Here is a 24,185-nt window from a genome sequence, read left to right on the forward strand (position 1 = left end):
CAATATATATAAATATAAATTTTGCGACTGTATTGTCTAACTTGTAATTTAGTTCATAAAAATGTCAAAATCCACGCTGAAATTTGTAAGCGGAAGCCACTCTTGTTACTAGGACACAGCACTGAAGAAGAAAAAAGAAGTTATAATAGGTGTGACCCTAATTTGCGATTTTTCGATTATCGCGGCCATGTCTGGTCTACATTCACCGCGAGGGGAACAAAGGAAAAAGTCCCATATTCAATTCAAATATAGAAACAGTTTACTGATTATACAATGATTGTTATGATGTGGAAGACCAACAATTGTCTTGTATTTGAGTGTCAGTCCTTGGCATTATAATTTCTGATCCTGCTCATTTTGCTTGGGGTTCTACTCTTGCAGCTTTTTGATTGGTTTGATGTTATTTTGGTAAGGTTCTTCTGCTGGCGCTCGATCGGGGAACCATGGTGAATGGGAGCGCTGGTACCGTTCACCATCACTCCAACAGGGCCTGACTTGGTCACCTTGCCCTTGATAAGATCACTGTCACCTTAACACAAACATGAAGTGTACAGTTTTATGCCTTTTCATTTAACAGGTGTCTCGCGAAAGAAGTAAAACATTTGACAGTAGCATGAAATAGTTTAGGCATACGAAGGTTGAATTAGAGAAAGAGTAACATACAATGCCATGAAAAGATTTGGGAAAGCAGTGTGTACCAAACTTTATTGCAACTGCATTGCACTGAGGGTAAAGTAATGGATGATGATTGTTAGAAAATATTTAAGATGTTTGATTTGTTAATCATTTTATCATCTCTATCTCAGATTAATTAAAAGTAAATTTGTCTTAATTTACAATTTGTGGTCCACAGATTGACTTGATGAAAACATTTTGCCCAGTCACCTTTTACCTATAACTGCTACAATGAAACTGTCTCTAAATAGCTAACACTGATTAATGTATCTATGTAAAACCAATTCTTTGTTTGTTTATTATAGTTATGATGTTTTGTATGAAACTGAATTTGTAGGTTTATCTTAGAATACTGGACTTTATTGTCGAAAGACAAATGTGTGACATGCAACCAAGTTTTTGTATTGTTATTAAAAGGTTACCTTCTGAATGAATGGATGAACTCAATCCGAGGTCCAATATTTCCCAAATTCCTTTTAATGACTGCAATGACTCTTCTGAGCTGGGATTTGTTTTGAGGTCCGAATTCTGTAGCTGGCTGCTGGTTGGAGTTTTGTCCGACATTTTAGAGGTCTGAAGGAAAAGGATGCACAACTAATTAACATGTTTCTTGTAAAGCCATCAAAAATAATCCCTCCTTCACTTATATAGACTGTAAAATATTGTTAAATTAAGATATAACGTGTTTGAAAGAAATTCACCCCCCTTAAAATACTTTCGTTGTCACACAGTCCGAAATTAAAACTTTGAACCAGGTTTTAAACAAGTTTATTTTAACGGTGAAATCAGGCAGTTTGAAATGGCATGGAAATATAAATTCCTGAATAATGAAACCAGGAGTCTGACCCAGTGGCCAATGTCTGTTACTGCAAGCGTTTTGAAACACTTTAATTATCTTTTTTTTAAGACAGGAGGTGGCCCCCAGTTGCTTGCCAAGTGAAGACTTCCAGTGAACCCCAAATATCCTAACATCTTCTATATGTTTACCCATAAGTGACCAGTGTTTAAAACTGTAGTTAGCGAGATCAAAATGAACTACGACCGCCCGGCATGGTCTCATAACATCTATTAAACTTTGAGACAAGATAATAGTTAGTTAGTTAATAAAGTTGCTTCACATGTGATTATAGATTTCGAATTGGAAAAAAACATTGTGTTGGGTGATATCTGGAACCACTGTGATTGTGCCGAATTCTGCAGTGAAATCTAAACTTTGATTTGACATTTATGACACTCTTACCCCAGACTCATCAGTGGTTTTATGCATTCTGGAACAAAGGTTGCTGCTTTCTTTTGGGAGAAGCCTTTTGCATTCAGAGGAGGTGGCACGTTTTGCAACAGTGCAAGCCTTCTGCCTGGCAGCATACTGAAGCTCCTGAAAAATGCAGACATGAGTGGGATCATGTCGCCATCTATTTGTGGGAAATACACTACAACCAGTAGATCAACTCCTTTCCAATTACAGTCATATCTCTACTTACAAATGCCTCTAGGTACGAAATTTTCAGGTTACGATTTTTTTCTTATGCAAATGAGCGACTGAAGATACGAAAAAGATACAAGTTACGAAATCCCCCAAAAAGTAAATGCATTTCTTTTTCCGTTATTTTATTTGGAAAATATTGTCGTGGATGCATTGATTCTCACTTTAGAGACCTCGCTACCCTCTACTGGGCTCTCATTTCACCGCTCTGACAATAAAAGCATTCCATTCAATTGACTGTCTTACAACAAGCACTATCCATGTTTCAAGATTCTCTCTTTCATACCTGTCCACCTTGGCTAAATGCTCCCCTTATTAATGATTGCAATGCCCCTTATTAAGCGATTTAAAAACGGACAAATGCAACACACACATAGGGCACACGTAAAAGTCTAAAATGTATGTAGTACTACAAAGTGGACGGCTTTTTTTATTATTATCACAACTTCCAATAGAACGGCTGCGGAGTGAACTATTTCTGCGGCGCAGGGCACATTTTCACAGGGATTATTGGCCATTATATTCATTTTAAGACATTAATAAATCATTTTCTTATAATTTTCTCTCTTGTGTTTCTCACATCTTTCATACAAAATTGGGGCACTTTGACCAATTTTAAAGGATTTAGCTGGTATTTGTGTGTGGACCGTGGAATGACTTAGACAATTTACAGATAAAGTACACCTCTATTTACAAAATTTTCAAGTTACGGAAAAAGTTCTGGAACCAATTAATTTCGTAAATAGAGGTACGACTGTACGTATATGTATTTTTATTGATCCCTCCGTTATTTTTGTTCTTAATAATTTTGCTGCACAGTAGGGTGCCAACTATGCCATATTATTATTCTGTACTAGTTACATTATATCTTAACCATGTTCTAAACGTAGGGTCTTAAAAAATGAATAATTGTATCTTTATTGCCACCTGCTACACACGTTGTTGAGAATATGTCTATTCCACTTACTCCAGTTATAATTACATGATGATGGTCTAAAGCAGCCAGTTATATATTTTTCCATCACTAATAAAGATCTAACAATCTTTATTTCATTTATTTTTTTAAATTTTGGATGGGCAAAATTACACCATTTACACTTGTTTCTGGTGGTGAGGTTACAAAATTAGTAAATCCAACTGTTGTATCTTTCATATTAATTCTTGATCTGGATATCCGAACCTGACTTGAATGTGGAACGAGCAAATGTTTTGATATTATGTTTTCTTGAAAAGAGGATCTAATCATCTTCTAAAACAATGCCAGGTTTTTAAAAGCAAAATGAAGGGAATGTCATGGGAAGATTGTCATAGTTGTAGCTCCTCAAGTCATGTAGATCTAAGTTTACTAGGTAATGTGTTAAAATATCAATTAGACAATTCACCTGGGTGGTTAGTCGGTACTGTAGCTGCTCCAGAGCAGAGAGACGTTCATGTTGATGTTCTTGCTCCATATTAGGGTAATCTTTTTTTTGCTCAGTCATTTCTGAAAGGCATACACAATAAGATTATTGAACATTAATTCATTAATTTTCCGAAGCGCTTATCCTCACAAAGGTAGCAGGGATGCTGGAACCTATCCCAGCTAACAACTATGGGCACCACCAATCGGTGGCCAGCCAATCGTAGGATCATGTGAACTAGAGGTAAGCTCTTGAACCCGAACCTAACCCGGCCTAATATTACTTCGGGTTCGGGTTGGGTCGGGCTTCTCTCTCGCTGAAAAAAAATCTACCGTATTTTCACGACTATAAGGCGCACCGCATTATAAGGTGCAACCTCAATGAATGACACATTTTAATTTTTTTCCATATATAAAGCACACTGGATTATAAGGCGCCCTGTCTATTTTGGAGAACATTTAAGACTTTTAAGTGCGCCTTATAGTCGTGAAAATACGGTATACTAAAACAATCTGTTGACTCTCGTTGGCTTTAAAAAAAATCTTTATAAAAATGTATACTAAAACAATGTGTGGATACTGAACTAAGGAATACTTGTTATAAAATAAATCATTTGGAATTTTGGATGACACAGAGTAGGCGCTGCAATGTAATTGCAGTTGGAGGCGGAGCCAGAGCATGCTCTGCACACGTCACGTGAATGCCGCAAGAAGTTAAGGATGAACTAAATCACAGCTCCTCCTCCCAACTCAGGTTAGGAGTCCCGAGTCCTCACAAATAAAATATGAAATATCGGGTTTGCTTCGGGCTCGGGCCTGCAAATCATGTTAATTGCTCGGTCCGGACCGAGCCAAAAATTAATACCCGCGGGCCCGGCCGGATCTTACCTCTAATGTGAACATTTGTATCTTGTTAGATTTGCTAAGCATATGCATTGTGATATAGCCGGCCTACCTAAAAAAAGCTAATGCCATATAATAAATGGATGTTGCAGTACCCTTTAATCCAGCATTGGTGATGGAGGCGCGTAGGCAGTTGCCAATCTGTATGAGCTGTTGCTTCTCTTTGCTCAGACGGGCAATATAGAATGCTGCTTGCTTTAGCCTGGAATGTGCCCGCACAATGTTCTTTTTTATACCCTGAACATTACTAGATGCAGAACCCATCAGAGCTGAATTTAGTTGCTGCTGCTGCCACACATAGGGGTTCTCATCTTGGACCTGTGGAGAAAAATCGTAATATTACGAGAGTAAAATTCAAATATGGAGAAGAATTAGTCCACATTGTAATATCAAAAGATTCAACGGACGGAAAAGTCTATGTGAGCATAATCTGGTTTTCACGTAATATTAAGAAATTGAAGTTATCCTAGATTAGATTAGAACTTTATTTCATCCCGTGACACAAGACACACAAGACATTGTAGACCTAGGTAAGAAACTGGAGCCACACACAGGAAGTCGACAAGGTGGATTGATAGAAATTGATAGAAATATTCATAAAATTATGAGGGAACAAATCACTATGTTCACTATTTTTACATCACATGAAATGGAAGTTGTTTATTATTTGTTAATTAAATTGAGTTTGAATTTGATTTATTTAATAATGTTAATGGACATAAATATGTAAATATGTAATATTGTACCCGAGGACTAATTTCCACAAAATATTGAAATACATTTTGGTGCTTCTTTGTTTCCTGTTGATGAAACATTGATGAGAATGACTTTATATTGTTATATTGTTTTACAATGCAAGAAAAAGTGTGCTCTAGTCCAAAAATGGTTAGGAAACACTGTTATATTCAGTAATTCATATTACAACACAATGTATTAGTTCATAACTAAAATTACAAAGCATGTGAACAAAAATGAAACTGACATATGAATAAAAGTATTATCTCCAATACACGACTTAAAAAAACCTGACTGGTTTACATTTGATTCAGTTCAATACAGGTCACTTAAATTAATAGTTAAACCCTGCATACCTGAAACCTCATGTTGGAAGCATAAGTCTCTGCATTTGGCATTTTTATCCCTCCTGTGGGGAGCCCCCCCAAAGATGTGGAATCAGCATGTTTCTCCGTACACAACACTAAGCAACAAAATCATAATGGAGATATAAAATGAGTTACAAATAGGTATTAGCACCATACATCAGTGCACATAATGAGTGAGTACGCCGTGTTTAGAAAGTAAAAAAATAATTAACATCTCAATCAATCTAACAGTTCTAGAAAAATGTTTTGCCGCACAAGTTTACACACCCCAAACAAAAGCTGCCCGATGTGGTATGTTGCATGACCTGCATGATTTGAGGACATCAGCAAGTTTTCGTTTTTTGTTATTTATTTTTGTTTAGTTTACTTACTTTTTGACAGATTAGATTTTTAAATTCTTCAAGAATAACTTGTTTTAAAATATTGATGTTGGATGGAGAGTGACGCTCCACTCGTCTCTTCAGAATTCCCCACAGGTCCTCAATTGGTTCCGATCAGGGGACATGTTTGGCCAATGAATGGTTCTAACCCAGTTTTCCACAGAAGGACAAGGTTGAACACACCGCTTGCATTATGATGTGCAAAAATTAGATCTGAATAGCTGTCATGAATTTGATTAGATTAGATTAGACTAGAACTTTATTTCATCCCGTATTTGGGAAATTTCCTTGGTTGCAGTAGCAAGACAGACACAGAAGACATTGTAGACCTAGGTAAAAAACTGGAGCCACACACAGGAAGTGATGATAAAAGGTTAGATGGCAGGCTGGGTGGGTGATAGGATAAAGAGGCTCTGAGATAGGTTCCTCAGATAAAGGTTGACAGGCATATCTGCAGCATTTGAATAAAAGCATTTTTTTCCAATCAACTAACACAAACTTTTGAGATCTACCATTTGATCATAATCAACGCATTGGGCACCTATTATGTTGATATTACTTGGCAGAGAAAGGTGACTACTTTAGCTGGTGAACATAGATCTACCACATGTATTTTATTTGTGGGATCCTTTTAGTCCGTAACGTGAAACTTGCTTCATAAAATAAAATATGTTAAGTACATTTCCACAATTTTCCCATTAATTACTGACATTTATCTGATATAGTCGCTTAACCTAACCTGGGTCAGAAAATGTGCGAAAAACTGAAAAATGTGTGGCAACTCACTCAGAATGAATACATTAATAAATTAATTTGTTTAGAACGAGTATACAAAAAACAATGAACAATATGGCATGAAACCTTCAAATGTTGCACAAAACTCAGCCTTTGACACAGATTACATTCAAGATTTTTTTATGCTTCAAAATTAATAATGTGCAATGTTTTAACTAACATTTAATTATAAATAATCATACAAATTAAAAAGTATGATAAGTACCACCCATGTCTGGATGCGATACTCAGTATCAATGCCTGATATGGCTAATTGTATTAGTCGAGTGTGTTTTCAGTGCATTTCGGCTGCTGAAATTCAAACCACAACAATAGTCAAGTGAAAATTATTACCTTTTTTAGATTCATGGAAACATGGATGTGGTTTGTCTACAGAAATGTGGGCTATGGAGGCTAGAGCTGTTCCTGTAGCTGGTACTTGATTGGAGAGCACTGAAGCACCTTGTAGCTGCTCCTCAATCTGTCTGGATCGTTCATTCAGTAAGCCCATTTCTTTTTTCAGACCCTCCATGTAGTCTGAAACAAAGCAACAAAAATAATCAGTCTCAGTCTACAGAAGGTCCCCAGCTTGTGGACTTTGTGTGCGGCTCCAGTTTTTTCCCTAGGTCTACAATGTCTTCTGTGTCTGTGCTTGCTACTGTCTTGCTACTGCAACCAGGGAAATTTCCCGAATACGGGATGAAATTAAGTTCTAAATAAGGTACTATATAAGGTACTATATAAGGTTCTATATAAGGTTCTATATAAGGTTCTATATAAGGTTCTATATAAGGTTCTATATAAGGTTCTATATAAGGTTCTATATAAGGTTCTATATAAGGTTCCATATAAGGTTCCATATAAGGTTCCATATAAGGTTCTATACAAGGTTCTAATCTAATCATTGTTTGCTGCAGTAAATTATGTGATTGTTAAATTTAGTGTTGATCTAATCTTGGCTTTTGCCCTCTGTGTAACTTCTTGTGATTGTCCATTGCTTTCAGTGAGATACCTGATAAATATGCTGGAATGGTTTCAGGAGTGATATCAGGATGCTTTGCAAGAGGTTCAGTTGTGGGGATAACTGCCAGCATTTCTGGGGCTTTAACTGCCTCAGGAGAAGCTTGAAACTGGGTCTGTTGCTGTGATAAGAGATGAGCGAGATCCTCCATGTCCTTCCTCATCTGGGAAACCACAGCTTTTAAAAAGCTGTTTTGCTCAATAAGGGAACTCATTTCCTCAGATGACCGCATGTCTGGTTTTGGTGTGTGTTCCTGTTGAGATGAACAGTATATAATAAAATACAATGATAAAACAAAAACTACAACATCTTGGAACATAGAAGTTGAATGCAAACTATATTTAATTATGTAACCTACAGTTTGACCTCAGATACAGTAAAAAGTATAATTTATCATTTTAACTCAACGTTGGAGAGCTTATTAAAAAGCCTATAGGGAGGGCACAAGAGATCACTCACTTTGTTCTAATCTTCTTTAGAACATTAACAGACATCACCTACTCCTTTATCATTCATGGACAGATTCAAATAAATTCTGGTCGGTATATTCTCTATTTTGATTACTTCTGGGAAATATTGGCCTGTATTTACATTTTTTCCCACAAATGGATTACATTAAAATCTGGAATTCTTTGACTTTGCGACAAATATACCATGGTTTTTATTACAGCCACTTAGCCTTTAAGAGTTATTCAATAAGGTGTTGTTTTCCTTTCTGGTGCCAACAGTTTACAGGAGCTGCCAGTTTGGAGAGGGAAGGAGACAAGCTGAAAGACCATTTTACCTCACTGTACAAGAACTGAAGGACATTAGTTGCCAACAAAACATGATATCCATGCGGCATAGAGTATCAGTGTACAACTAGAAGGGTTTTTTTGAAGAAATACTTGAACATAGAAATAAGAAAATGGGCTGCCAGATACAAAACAGTATTGATGTTTTCTTACCTGTGCTGTTTTATCAGTCTGCTTTTCAACAGAGGGAAGCGAGACAGTCAAATCACGCAACTCTCTTTCTTTCTGACTAAGCTCAGCCTTTGCCTAATAAAGAAAAGAAAAATAAATAAATAAACTGAATTGACTGTCTTTTACTGAGACCTTAAGAAAGCATCGTACTTCAGGCATCATTTCACTGTGTTAGAAGCTAGCACTGTTGATAAATTAAAGTCTCACTTCTATTGCTGTCAATACAGCTTTTAAGTGTTTTTTTAATTGAAAACGTCCAAGTGAAAAGGTTGTGCTTTAATAAAGTGATGAAAAGAGGTGGACAAACAGGCAAAAAGGTATGCCCATACTTTTCTAAGATAAAAGTTAAACATCAAAATAGTGTAAGCTTTGTATATAGGTTGTAATCTGTTTACAGATGAACCATAAACACTGACAGATACACACTCTTTAAATTTTGGAAATAAAATACTTACAAATTAGACAAAATGTAAATAGTATAGTCATTTGGGGGGGGGGGGGATTTTCTAGATACACTTTCGCCTAGAACGGGGGTCAGCAACTAGTTAAGGTTCTGGAGCCACATGCAGCTCTTTAGCGTTTTTTCAAAAATGTTTGAAAACAGGGGAGAAATATATTTTTTATTTTAATGAGGTTTCTATAGCACAGATATGACACAAACATTCTTAACATTCTCCAAAGTTGCAAAAATGTATAGAATAAATATTAAATTTCTGACAAAGAAATGTTCAGCAGGGCGGGTTGCTAAGCAGGTCGCTATTGTAAAGAAACCGCCGACTGTTTGGTGGGCCATAGATTACAAGGGTAAAACTGAAAAATAAGGAAGGGAAAAAGAGGATTCAATGTTTCTTGGACCAAATCATTTGGATTTAATGCCAATGCAGAAGGATTGCCTGAATGTTCGTTTTGAAGCGAGAAGTTGTCAAATAACAAAAAGAGTCAGGTGGAAAGACATTTCCAGGTAAGGCATGCTACATACGCATCCGAGTATCCAGTTAGAAAAGAGAGAAAAAGTGTGATTCCATTTCTTTAAAAGCAGTGAAATATAATTCATTAATATCGTAATGAAGTTAAACTTGAGGCGGCACGTGGTACGTCGTTCTCTACAGAATGCACTGCAGGGGAAATAAACATTTAATCATGAATGTTCATGATGTATTTGTAGCCATTTTGATCATAGGCTAATTATAGATACATACAGCATGTGTTGCATTCATTATAAGGCGTATATACCAAGGCTTTTATTTGTTTGTTTGTTTTATTTCGTTGTCACTCAGCCAGTGGCGCTGCCACTGATTGATCAAAAAGTGGAGGAAAATATATTTCAGGAGGAATTTAATGGTGACTAACCTGGTCTCTGGCTAGGGTCAAATCGTGTATAAGCTGTTCATTAGCCAGGTAATGTTTAGCTTTGACAGCATCACAGCGTTTCTGCCACTCCAACTCCAACTGGATTTGAGCCTGTTCTAAGGCTGCCTCTCTATTCAAACCAGCACTCACATCTTGCTTGTACCTGACGACACACAAATAGCCTTCTCAATATTATAAATACCAAGTTCATAGTTTAAAACTATAATATATCATACTATACTTGATTACATACAGTGGAAAAACATTTTTGGAAATTAAGTTTCATATCCATCGATAGTAATTACAGTGGTACCTCGAGATACGAGCTTAATTCGTTCTGGGACTGAGCTCGTATGTCGATTTACTCGTAACTCAAATGAACGTTTCCCATTGAAATGAACTAAAAACAAAATAATTCGTTCCAATCCTCTGAAAAAAAAAATCAAAAACAGGATATTGGATTGGAAAAACATTTTTATTTGTTCTAATTCGCCATCTATCAAACAAGTAACAAATAACTAGTGGTTTAATAGTACTAAAATGTCTTTAATAGTACTAAAATTAGAGAGGGGGGGACTTCTTGCACGGCAAGGCGCTTGTAACATAACAAACAAAATTAAATGAACTTGGATTACGATGCAGACACGCTCAAAAATAAGTTTAATCTAACTTTACACTAAATTTAATTCTAATTGTGTTTTAAATTTTTATACATTTCTTCTCCCGGGTTCGCTCTATTTGCCCCGCCTCCACTCTGACTTTCAGATGCAATCTGTCGAGGATTGTTTGCTTTTGTATTCCCTTCAAAATATTCCGAAAATGATGCACACAAATGTCTTCACAATAGGATAACGCACGACCACTTGCCAACAAGAAGTAGTATATACGCCATTCGCACGAACGAGGAAAAAACACTGAAAAAATAAAACGCTCCGCCCAGTGCTCGTACAGACATTACATGAGGGAGTTGCGGGGAGAGAGACAGTACCCATGATGTTGTTATGAGCAGCCTCTCGCGTCCGCTGTATGCTCGTATATCAAAATTTGTCTCGTATCTCAAAATAAAAATTTGCCCGAAATTTTATTCGTATCTCAGATTGCTCGTATGTCGGGCCGCTCGTATGTCGAGGTACCACTGTACATTCATCTCATTCAAATGAATCGTATTTTTTCTGTAAACATTTTAGCTCCGGTAGACTTACTGTTGTGTAAACAATTTTGAACAATTACATTTTTAAAAAAAGTGAGCGGGTTGTTAGCACGTCGGCGTCACAGTTCTGAGATCGAGGATTTGATCCCAGGTCCTGAACTTCCTATAGAGAGTTTGCATGTTCTTCCCATGCTTGCGTGGGTTTTCTCCAGGTGGTCCGGTTTCCTCCCACATCCCAAGAACATGTAAGGTAGGGCGTTTCAACACTCCAAATCATCTAATTCTAAATCAAAATCGAATGCTTGTCTGTCTCCTTGTGCCCTACAATTGGCTAGCCACCAATTCAGTGTGTCTCACATCTGGTGCCCGAATTCAGCTGGGATAGGCTTCAGCACGCCCTATGACCTTTGTGAGGATAAGCGGTATAGTTAATGAATGAATTAATTAATCAAATAGTTAGACAAACATTATGTGGATGTGTCCATATTGACACAGGGTATTTTGTACTACTGTATAATAACATGTTTTCTTATAAATCTGTTGGCAATGAGTGTGTTTGTGTAAGACGATGTTCTTACCTGCTAATCTCGTCCCTGCTTCTCTCCAACTCAGCACGTAGATTGTTATTACTGTTCTGTAAAGTTATTAGCTCCGATTTCTTGGTAACCATCTCTTGGGAAGCCTGACTCATGTACTTCTCCAATGTAGCCTGGGCTGTAGCCATATCAGTACGAAGTCTATAAAAACACAGATTTTTGCTTTTGTGTTGCAGTTTTGACTCCAAATTTAGTGGACAAGCGCAGAAAATTCCTTTATGTTGCCGTAGGTTTAAAACATTTCAAACATCAAAACTAACAAGTTAATGATCAAGTACATGTTGAATGCAACCATCTTTTATGCAAACAAAAGTATTTGAACGTGTAACGAACTGGGGCGATTTAGATTAGATTCGAACTTAATTTCATCCCGTGTTCAGGAAATTTCCTTGGTTGCAGTAGCAAGACAGACACAGAAGACATTGTAGACCTAGGTAAAAAAAACTGGAGCCACACACAGGAAGTCCACAAGGTGGGAACCTTCTGCAGACTGAGACTGAGGTTAAATATGCAGAATCTTCTCCCGGCACTATTGTCCACTTAACCACTGCACAAATATTGGCCACGGTCTAGTAGTAGTAGTAGCTGGTAATATAGTTATACACACCATATATCATTCACATTCCGCGTCTTACCTCTTTATTGTGTCATTTTTCTGCTCCAAGGCCACCTCCGTGTCTTTTTGGATCGACCAGGCTTTGTTAGACTGAATCTTCATGTCAGCCTGCAGTTTGACAATTTGCTTTTCTGCTTTTTTTAACTGCTCTATAAGGACCTGATATTCAACCCCGATTTGTCTATCCTTCTCTTTCATAGCTTGGGCACCTTCCTCCTGTCTTGACGGCAAGGATATGCAATATTTAGTACATATAGAAATTTAAAGAGTCTGTAAATGAGGTGACAATTAGGGCCAAACATTTTTAAAGGAGCTGTACACCCAAAGTAAAAATGAATAAATGGATGAATTGGCCGAAAGTAAAGACGGCTGTTACCAAAACTGAAAATTTTGAATGAATAAAAACATGCATGATATGAGGCTTAAATAAAAAGTGCCCATGTTTACAGCACTTATTTTCAAACAGATTTCATGTACAGTGGTACCTCTACTTCCGAAATTAATTGATTCCAGAACTTGTTTTGCAACTTGGAATATTTGTAAATAAAGCCCCATTTTACATTGAATTAGCATAATTAGCACAATCTTTAATACTACATTTAAAATGATAAAAGTATACAAATTTTGTATGAAATAGGCATGCAAATGTGTGTATGTATGCAAAAATAGAGCTAAAATATAATGGCTGAACACTCTAAATTGCCGCTAGGCATGGTAAGTTTTAGAAAATGAATATAAATGAATAAAGTGACGCCACAATATGGAACCGAATAAATCCTCAGTTCAGAACAGTTAACCATTTAACTCAAATCTCTCTCTCTCTCTCTCTCTCTCTCTCTCTCTTGCATCACATTTTTGGTTGTCACAAGACTACAACGTTAAATTTTGGACTACAAGGGCCTGGCATCCACTTATGACGTGGCCATCATTTTTCCCAGAAACTACATCATGTAAAAAGATAATTCTTTGTTTTTACACTAAAAAAAATGTAAGTAGAGATACCACTGTATTTTAAAAGAAAATGTTTCAAATGACTGAACATTAATTTTAAAGTTCCTTATTAGTAGTACATTCGAGTCTTAATGTTAGACATTTCAACCAGAGTGCAATGTGTGCCTAATAAAGTGTATACATTATCATTGTTACGTAGTATCTACTCGCAAGATACAACACTGAATGATAAAATGTTTGCATGGGAAGGTGGAAATAATATTTTAGCACCAGGGCCTTTTAGTTGTTGGTTAGCATTGAGTTTGGTTGACTCACTCCTTAATGTGGACATCTCTCTGCTTCTTCAGTTTGTTCTCAATCCGTTTTAACTGACTCTCCAGTTCCTTTATCCTAAAAAACATGACAGTGAAAACCTTCGATGTATACATCAGGTATGATCTTACGTTGTGGGAAAGTGAGGCCAGAATATTGTGGTCAAATATGGTAACACTTGGAGAATACTTAATGCAAAGGGTGTACAGTAATCCCTCGATTATCGCGGTTAATGTAAGCCAGACATGGCCGTGTTAAACGAAAAACCGCGAAATAGGGTCACTCCTATTTAAATAAATAAATAAATCACATTTTTATGAACGTATAAAAATAAGTAATAAAAAAAAAATTCCCCCAGAAAAAAATCTGCAATGTAATGAAGCCGCGAAAGTTGAAGCCGCGAAATTCGAGGGATTACTGTAAATGTTAAAAGGTATATTCCCCAAAACCCAAAGGTTAAGAATCACATTTATAAATTTAAAAAGTCACGACCTTGCCTGGACGTGACTTTTTAAATTACTTATTTATGTTTTTATTGAAACACGCACTTTGTGGCGTAGCACCACTAATTTCGTTATACGCAGCTGTTGTATACTAATGACAACAAAGGCTTTTGATTGATCGACATATATGTTTTTTATAGCACAAAATGATACCTAAACGTGCACCTACACACACACACACCTGATATCCTTTGCAGCAGTGGTTTCGATATTGAAATCAGCCGTATGCTGTAATTGGGTATGTAATTGTTTACACAACTCTTCAGATGCTTTAAGTGCCTGTGTTTCTTGCAATCGATTCTGGGTCTGAACTTCACACGCCTTAGACAAATACTTCATCTGAAAAAAATAAACAAGGGACAAATCCAAACAAACATGTCATCTGAGAGTGATCGCAACTTTCTTAACTGAGGCATTTTCATACTTTCTAGACCTTGAGCTCATTGGACAGCAACACTGCATGCATGTCATCAAGTTTTAGATTGGACTCGTGCTCTTGTTGCCTCCGGTCTTTTTCCCAAGTTGCTGTCATCTCCTAGTTGCCAGGGAGAAAGAAAGTTCCATAATTAATTACTTAATTGATATTTTAGAAAGGTTTTGCGACATTAAAACCGACTATTGAACAAAAAGGCAAACAATATCAAAATGAACATGGAACTGACACATCTGCTTTCCTGTTTTTAGGTCAAAAGCTTTGTCCTCTGTTTTCTATTCTTTCTATTTTCATTTTCATCCCATGTATCTTCTTTTTCTTTGTAAGGAGCAGCATTTCAAATTATTTCATTTTAAAATGAAGAAGGCACCTGGGTTCGAATCCAGGTCGGTCCACCTGTGAGGAGTTTACATGTTCTACCCGGGCCTGCGTGGGTTTTCTCCGGGAACTCCGGTTTCCTCCCACATTCCAAAGACGGATGGTAGGCTGATTGGACATTCTAAATTGCCACTCGGTATGGGTGTAAGCGTGGATGGTTGTTTGTCTCCTTGTGCCCTGCGATTGGCTGGCCACGAATTCAGGGTGTCCCCCACCTCTGGCCCAAAGTCAGCTGGGATAGGCTCCAGCACCCCCGTGGCCCTAATGAGGATAAAGTGGTTCAGAAAATGAGGTGAGATTAGATGAGATGAAGAAAGCCATAGAGCATCTGAATGCTGTTAATGCATGTTAACTCTATAAACCCTTACTGATACACTAAAATATGATAAAAGATCCCATAACAACTCATACTGGGATCGTGCTTACCTATTACAAAGGAACACACACACACCAATTCAATTGAATATACATATTATGTGAAAAAATGTTTAGTGCACAGTTCGGTATGGTTTCATTCAAGGCCAGGTTGTTATTTTGGATTTGCACATTGTGACTAGGACTTGTGACTACATTGTTGGTCAGATTGTATTATTTGAGTTTTACTAGTGAAGGCCTAACTAACATTGTACTCACCAGTAAAGATGTTGACATCAAAATACATTAAAAGCATTCAAATGAAAGTTGCCAACTAGTTACAGTAAATGAAAAACAATGATGTTTTCACCTGTTTCTGCCTAGTGAGCTCTTCTTCCATCTCATGCACTCTGAGCTGGAACTCCAATTTCATCTGCTCATGCTCATCCAAGTGCTTTTGGATTGTGCAAGTCATACAGCTTCCATCCAGCCACACAAATGGGAAAAGTTACAGAATTAAGCTTCATATGATTTGATGAATCATTTGATGGTGATTACAGTAATCCCTCAATTGTTGCAGTTAATGTAGACCAGACATGGCCGCGATATACAAAAAACTGCAAAGTAGGGTCACCCTTATTTAATATTTTTATGAACTTTAATTTTTTTTCTTTTTACTTCAGTGCTGAGTTCTAGTAGCAAGCGGAGGACAGGGGAGTGGCTTCCGCTTGCGAGTTTCAGCGTGGATTTTCACATATTTCTGAACTTACAAAAAATTAATTAACAAAAAAAACATTTCTCCCAGAAAAAAAATGCGATGTAGTGAAGCCGCGATAATCGAGGGATTAGATTAGATAACTTTATTCATCCCATATTTGAGACATTTCATTGTCACAGTAGAAAGAGGGTGAGAATACAGACACAGAAAAAGACATTTTAGACATAGATAAATAAGTTAATAAATACAACTAATAAATATATAAATAAATAAGCATGCTGCTGCTAAATATATATAAATATACATATACATACACAGATGTATGTACATGTATACATACGGTTGGTCTTAACATTAATTTTACTTAATGATATATATATGGTATATATATATATATATCTATATATATATATATATATATATATATACATATATATATATATATAAATTCACTTAACATTACTGTGGCTCGATGACAATCATAATTTTGTGATGTCCAAATTGGTTTATGAACAGCTAGTTCACAGTAGCTAGAACAATAGAACCACTGTTTTTGAACCAGACATAAGACAGACCTTGATCTGAGCCTGTTAGCTAGGTTGTGTGAAACACTACTTCCTGCGAAAGCTTAAGTACACCCACCATTAAATAATATAAGTTAGAGAAACATGTTGAATAGCGGGCTATTTCTCAAGGTGTTGGAGTTATTGTGTTTAACGAATTATCTTATTTAGGCTATTTCATTCATTCATTTATTTATTTTCTGGCACCAGGTGTTGGACACCCTAAATCGGTGGCCAGCCAATCGCAGGGCTCTTGTAGACGGACAACCATTCACACTAAAACTCATACCTAGGGGCAATTTAGAGTGTTTAACCAGCCTACCTAGCATGTTTTGGGGAAACGAAAGTACTCTGATCCTTCACCACTTCACGGCTTCAACATTCGCAGCTTCAGTACATCGCATTTTTTTATATTATGTTTTTAAAAAGTTCATAAAAATGTCAAAATTCACGCTGAAACTCGCAACCGGAAGACAGGAGATCCTGCTTCTTCTTCGGCGCTGAAATGGGTGGCACTTAGCGCAGAAGAAGCAAAATTTCACCGGAGAATAATGACACCAAATAACGCAGTCTTGCCTTTTCTCCAGATTCCATTTCGCATAGCACACAGAAAGACTACGTCGAGCCTATTGCAGCATTGTTTGGATTTTGAATCGTCGTTTAAAATGCCTCCTAAAATCCTGCGTCATCTAAAGCATCATGAATGAATCCATCGTGCGTCATATCAAGAAGGAAGAAGCGAACATTTGGAAGATGGCAACGCTATCCTTTTCCAAGGACACCGAACGAGTGGTAACCACTAGGAATAAAATAAAATCATATTTTATCTTTGTGAGCTCACATTACCTATCTCTTTGTCAGCCATTAACGGAAAAGGTTGGACTCCTATTGCTGTCAAAAGCTACTTTTAATTTCCCTCTTTAATTAGCAACGACAACACATACAGTGGTACCTCAACATACGAGTGCCCCGACATACGAGCAATTTGAAATACGAGTCAAATTTCAGGCAAATATTTATCTAGAGATACGAGACAAATTTTAATATACGAGCAGACAGCGGACGTGAGAGGCTGCTCATAAGAACATCATGGGCACTGTCTCTCTCCCCGCAACTCCCTCGTGTAATGTCTCTACGAGCACTGGGCGGAGCGTTGCATTTTTTCGGTGTTTTTTCCCCTGTCGCTAGTGGTCGTGCGTAATCCTACTGTGTGGACATTTGTGTGCATCACTTTCGGAATATTTTGAAGGGAATACAAAAGCAAACAAACCTCGATAGGTTGCATCTGAAAGTCAGGGTGGAGGCGGGGCAAATAGAGCCAATCCAGGAGAAGAAAGGTATCAAAATTTAAAACAAAATTAGAATTAAGTTTAGTGTAAATTTAGATTAAACTTATTTTTGAGTGTGTCTGCATTGTAATCCAAGTTCATTTAAATTTATTTATGTTATGTCACGAGCATGTTGCCGTGCAAAAAGCCCCCCCCCCCCCCTTCTCTCTGTCCCTCTCTCTCCCCTCCACGAAATCCGTTTAATTTTAATAATATTAAACACATTTTAGTACTATTAAACCACTAGTTATTTGTTACTTTGTTAATAGATGGCAAATTAGAACAAATAAAAATGTTTTTCCAATCCAATACCCTGATTTTGGTGTTTTTTCAGAGGGGTGGAACGAATTAATTTGTTTTTAGTTCATTCCTTGAGAAACGTTCATTTGAGTTACGAGTTAATCGACATGCAAGCTCAGTCCCGGAACGAATTAAGCTCGTATCTCGAGGTACCACTGTACTATGTGAACTGGGCTGGCAGTAAATGAGTTAAACTAATAATAACTTTTGAATAAATGTCCACTGTAGTGATAGTGGCCATTGTCCCTGAGTAGATTAAATGATTTTCTTCCTCCTCCAAACTCACCGTCTGAGCTCATCCAGCTGCAGCCTTTGTTGAGTAACTGTGTTCTGGGTAATGTGCAGTTCATCCTGCCGCACCTCAGCATCTTTGGCTTGCTTCTCTTCCAGCATGGCCACCTGGATACGTAGCTGGCTCAGTTCCTCCTGCCTGCAAATGAAGAAATACATATTGGTACACATGGCATTAAAATGTAAAGCGAAGATCTCTACAAACATGCGTAAAGGTTCAATCCAATTTTAATAAATTATTAACAACATAAAAAGATTGTAATACTGTTGTAATTTGTAATGTTCTTGGTGTAATGGCCCTTAGTTATATGAAACACAGATCATTCCTAGTACAAGTTTACCAGTTTATTACTTTTCTGATCTTGTGAAAGGAATGTCGTGCAAAATGTAGCTGAGATAAACGTAAACCAAAATATTTGCAATTTTGTCTTACCTGCTCTGCTCTGCATTCAAAGCCCTGGATGTGATGATATCATATTTTTGCAACTCTTTCTCTTTTTCATCCAGGATAGTCAGATTATACTGGAAGTCTTCTTTGAGATTCTGGTGTTGTAGTCTCAAGAAACAGAGTGTCAACAGACAATGGATAAGGATATAGTTCATCGACATTGTGTATATATGTGTTTTAAAGTCCCACTGTCAGCTCAGAGGGTACTTTATGAAATTCAATAAATTGGACTGACTAACTGGGTCACCATCCTAGTCATTTTCTTTGTAAAAAATGAATCCAAAAAGCGTAAAACGCAGTTTATATTCCCATTTTGCTTGAGTCAGCAACTGGAAGGATGTAATCAGAGGTAGCCTTTTTAAGGCACAGTGCCCTCATCCATTTCAATTTATTGCTGTGGCAGTGTGTGTTTAATCATTTGCATTGGGGGAAAAGTTAAGTGTAGGAAGTTGGTCTCATAAAAACACTGCCGATATAAACCTCGATTTTGAGTTGAGCTGAGTAGGTTAGATTAGATTAGATAACTTTATTTATCCTGTATTAGGGAAATTTCACTGTCACAGTAGCAAGAGGGTGAGAATACAGATACAGGAAAAGTTTCATTGATTTTACAATTGGCTGGCAACCAATCCAGGCTCCCCCGCCCGGTGCCCGTGGTTGGCTAGGATAGGCTTCACCAGCCCCAAAGACCCTTGTGTGACTAAGCGGGACAGGAAATGAATGAACGTCGAACGATCAAGTCAATGAGTCTCGACTACTGTTTTCCATTAAGTCATAGCGATTCCGCAGATCCTTCCTCCCATCAGCTGTCAGGCTCTTTAACAAAAAAATGGCTGAGTGTTAAGACCTACCGTATGCATGCATGTACATTTATGTGTATCCATCAGAAATCTAAACTCGCGCTAACATAACACACATTCAACAGATGTTTGGTTGGTGATCTGCCTCCTACTAGCTGACTGAGGAAATGTAAGTGGAAGACAGTGAGAGGTAAGCGAGAGGTAAGCGACCTGTATCCTCAACAGTGGAATGACAAATTACAAGTCCGTAACTTACACTTATTAGGTCTTTTGCCGATTAAACGTAGCTTATGGAGAAGCACCATCCATTTCGTCACACGCAGTTTCTGCGTGTGATGACAAGTAGGCTTTTGTGTTGTGATAATGACGACAGGGCCTATGTCCGATTATTATTATTATTATTATTATTATGTATGTATATATGTGCTAAGCAACACGCTTATTTAATTATATATTCATTCATGTATTTATTTCTTGACCTACTTATTACCTATCTATTTCTGTCTAAAATGCCTTTCCTATTCCTGCATCCTCACCCTCTTGCCACTGGAGCAACGAAATTTCCCGAATACGGGATGAATAAAGTTATCCAATCCAATCCAATATGCCCTCTGCTGGAATCATTGCCTTTGACTGTGTCATCAGTTTCAACTATGCAGAGGCAGGCCGTTACAAAATAATTTTTATCTCACAATTTACATCGTTAAGGATGCGTTAAGGATATGTCTTGATAATTGATTTTAATACTCTTTGACAAGATTCAATAATTAGATTTTTGTGTCAAAAATTGCAACGGTGGAAATTTAAAGAGCAAACTTGATAAATTGCAATTCCTGACTAGAGTTTAAACCATCATGCTGCCGCATTTTGGGTTTTGAAAAGGATAAAAGTTACTCTGCTAAAATACTTCCTTAGATGCTCAACAATAATTTGTCACATGACTCCACTGAATGTTACTCTCTTTTTATATCTTTATCAGTCACCCAAGATTACCTTGTTGCATTGAGTAGCGTCCCTTGTAGTAGTCAGACTTTCTACTGCATTCATTATTATTATAGTATTTAAAATCAAGTTTGAAAGGCAAACCTTTGAAGATAAGGTCACATTCTATGATTTCAGTCTGAGATTTGATACGTTCATACCTGAGGCTTGAACACTCATCCTGGGCCTTTTTAAGAGAATCCTCCAACAGATTAATCCTTCTTGCATAAAGCTCCTTCCACTCCCTTTCTTTATTGGCCAATAAGACCTCCAAATCTCCGAATCCACTGTCCTGGGTGTCCCCAGCTGTCTGCATTCTGAAACTTGAAAGCACACCAAGTATGTCATGATGTGCTTGTAAATGATATAAAAAATGAATAAAGGTCTGTAAAAGTAATAAAAATATTTCCTAGCTTAGTTTAGCAAAATGAAATGAGCGTTCATGGCAGTCAAATCTACATAAAGCTATTATGGTCTTATTTTACTACTAAAAGGAGTGCGGATTGAACATAGCAAATACTATCTAATATGCTCAGATATACCATTCAACTCACTATCAATACAGAAAAGTGTCAAGATGGGGAAAGGCTTTTTTTTCTCAATTTGAATAAACCAATCCCAACATTATAGCCATAAAAAAGGTTATTAGTATACAGCAGTAGGTTCATCGAAGCAAAAAAATAAATAAAAAATCTCTTTTTTCGCAAATCAGCTGTGCAACAAAAAATAAGGTTGCAAACAAATACTCATTCATTCATTTTCTAAAGTGCTCTATCCTCACTAGGGTCACGGGGGTGCTGGAGCCTATCCCAGCTAACTTCTGGCCAAAGGCGTCGGACACCCTGAACTGGTTAGCCAGCCAATCGCAGGGCACAAGGAGTCAAACAACCATTCACACACACTCATACCTAAGGGCAATTTAGAGTGTCCAATCAGCCTACATTGCATGTCTTTTGAATGTGGGGGGAAACTGGAGAAAACCCACGCACGCCCGGGGAGAACATGCAATCTCCAGACAGGTGGACCGACCTGGATTTGAACCCAGGACTCCCACTGTGAGGTCAACGCGCTAACCACTCAACCGCCCATAGCTATTAACTCATTCACTGCAACTGAGTTAATATATACTAAATTAAAATCATTTCAATAAATTAAATGATTGGCCACCACCGCCAATGGCAGCCAATAAATCAATACTTGAATTGAATAAATGCACTTTAAAAACACGATGTCTGATACAAGTATTGTAGGGATTAAAACATTTTGATTTCAGGCAATTCTTTATCATGTTGTGTTTTTTACGTTCTGAAAGACCGTAAATAAAGAACGTAGGTGGCGGGCCACAGTTTATCTCATTTGAAAATGTTCTCACACCTAAAAAAAATTCCACGCAAATGACAGAAATTTACAAAATAAAAACATTTTGATAGGAAATTACTACAGGTGCTGGTAGCTTACCGCAGTGTTAGCTCAAAATGGTTGTCGATTGGTTTCCAATGGCAACCGCACGTATATGAATTATTTCCCCTCTACACAAACACTGGGATAAAGAGTTCCTAGATCGGAAACCCTGCAATAAATCAGTAAAATACTTTTGTGCAATATATATGTGTATATATATATATATATATATATATATATATATATATATATATATATATATATATATATATATATATATATATATATGTATATGTAAATATATATATATAAATATATATGTATATAGATATATATGTACATATATACATATATACATATATATATATACATATGTATATATATGTATATATATATATATATATATATAAATGGGTGTTTGCAGTTCTGCAGTTCAATGCAGTTTCTGTCAGAAATTCTCCATCCAATTAGAAAAGTTGGATCATGAAGCTTTTCCAGACTAATTTAAGACACCTTATATTCATTAATTACAAAGATAATCATCTCCTTTTTCTGAACCGCTTTATCCTCATTAGGGTCGCGGGGGGTGCTGGAGGCTATCACAGCTGACTTCGGGCCAGAGGTGGGGGACAGCCTGAATCGGTGGCCAGCCGATCGCAGGGCACAAGGAGACGGACATGCACACTCACGTCCATACTTAGGGGAAATTTAGAGTGTCCAATCAGCCTACCATGCATGTTTTTGGAATGTGGGAGCAAACCGGAGCACCCGGAGGAAACCCACGCAGGCCCAGGGAGAACTTGCAAACTCCACACAGCTGGACCACCCTGGATTTGAGGCCGACGTGCTAACCACTCGCTTCACCGGGCCGCCGCATTCCATTAAAAAGTGTTCCTGAAAAAAGATGCTAAACATGAATGTTAGTTTCACGGATCGTTAAGTTTCACCAAAATAACCAGGACAGAAAACCCAGGAAAAAACAACAGGTCACACGGAGGAAAAAAACACAACAAAATCAATCCATAAATGAGGCAGGTTGAACCCTTGTGCTATGTGATTGGCAGGCCACCAATTCAGGGTGTCTCTGCCTACTGGCCATAGTTAGCTGGGATAGGCTCCAGCTCCCCCACGACCCTTGTGAGGATAAGCCGTATGGAAAATGAATAAATGAATTTATTCTATTCTATCTTTGTGGTTCAATTGGGTCAAAATTGGATTATTTTCTAAATCGATACTAAATGAAAGAAGACCTATATTTAAGCGTAGATATGATAAACATAAATAATATGAGTAATGGAATATTGGGGTGTATGTGTGTTGATTATTTTGGATTGTCTGCTTAGGGTACAAAATTAGGGCCAAGACCACCCCTGAAAATAGTTATCAATGAAATTGACTGCACCAAAACCTGACTTTTGAAAATGTTCTCACTCCCACAGGGCCGAGTTGTTGTGGGAATGCCGGCGATCCAGTTGCGGAATGTCAACAACGGTCGCTGAGGTGCGCCACACAGAAAAAATCCTGCTTGGTTGTCATGGGGCAACTTCTGTGATGACCGCACCCATAAAAGTGTGGCTTAGGAGGCAGGGAAAAAGCAGCATTTCGACGTCAATTCCACACCAAAATCATCGAGCAAGTGCCTTTGTCAATCAAGGTAAGGGACTTTAATCTGGTCCATCCCTTTCAAATGACCTCTTTAACGTTATGATAGTCTTCAAATGCTAATTGGAAAAACATCTTGAACAATATCAATTAATATTATTATTAATATATCATGAAAAATAGAAAATTAACTTTAATGTCACGTCTTTTTCCCTGTTAAATATTCTTTCTCATCTCTCATCTCATTTTCTGAACCGCTTTATCCTCACTAGGGTCGCGGGGATTGCTGGAGCCTATCCCAGCTGAGGCGCGGGACACCCTGAATTGATGGCCAGCCAATCGCAGGGCACGTTTTTTGTTATGCGGGGGAAACCGGAGTACCAAGAGAAAACTCACACAGGCCCAGG

General features: G+C 37.4%; 3 protein-coding genes across 4 annotated transcripts in view; 2 read left to right on the top strand and 1 right to left on the bottom strand.

The window, feature by feature from the left end:
- Positions 1–22,288, bottom strand: ccdc57 (coiled-coil domain containing 57). Of its 2 annotated transcripts, none has more exons than XM_077626121.1 (20): positions 22,234–22,288; positions 20,937–21,098; positions 18,980–19,102; positions 18,542–18,685; positions 15,717–15,825; positions 14,615–14,716; positions 14,363–14,520; positions 13,682–13,756; positions 12,435–12,635; positions 11,782–11,940; positions 10,054–10,216; positions 8,686–8,778; positions 7,730–7,991; positions 7,072–7,254; positions 5,552–5,658; positions 4,556–4,778; positions 3,541–3,641; positions 1,916–2,050; positions 1,098–1,248; positions 1–529 (listed from the first exon to the last, which is right to left on the bottom strand). In XM_077626121.1, the coding sequence occupies exons 2-20, from the start codon at positions 21,089–21,091 to the stop codon at positions 321–323; spliced, it is 2,853 nt and encodes a 950-aa protein (XP_077482247.1). In that variant the 5' UTR covers positions 21,092–21,098; positions 22,234–22,288; the 3' UTR covers positions 1–320. The 2 variants fall into 2 exon arrangements, with proteins under 2 accessions (XP_077482247.1, XP_077482248.1); XM_077626122.1 differs by lacking the exon at positions 22,234–22,288 and adding an exon at positions 22,150–22,188.
- LOC144092945 (deep-sea actinoporin Cjtox I-like) overlaps positions 21,747–24,185 on the top strand; it is an 8,081-nt gene continuing 5,642 nt past the window's right edge. The window contains exon 1 of the mRNA XM_077626123.1: positions 21,747–21,835. The gene's annotated coding sequence lies outside the window, so the exon portion shown is untranslated. The remainder of the gene's footprint in view (positions 21,836–24,185) is intronic.
- LOC144092351 (DELTA-sagatoxin-Srs1a-like) overlaps positions 23,708–24,185 on the top strand; it is a 2,232-nt gene continuing 1,754 nt past the window's right edge. Inside the window, exon 1 of the mRNA XM_077624968.1 lies at positions 23,708–23,830. The gene's annotated coding sequence lies outside the window, so the exon portion shown is untranslated. The remainder of the gene's footprint in view (positions 23,831–24,185) is intronic.

Source organism: Stigmatopora argus, chromosome 18, assembly GCF_051989625.1.
Source record: "Stigmatopora argus isolate UIUO_Sarg chromosome 18, RoL_Sarg_1.0, whole genome shotgun sequence".
Classification (NCBI taxonomy): domain Eukaryota; kingdom Metazoa; phylum Chordata; class Actinopteri; order Syngnathiformes; family Syngnathidae; genus Stigmatopora; species Stigmatopora argus.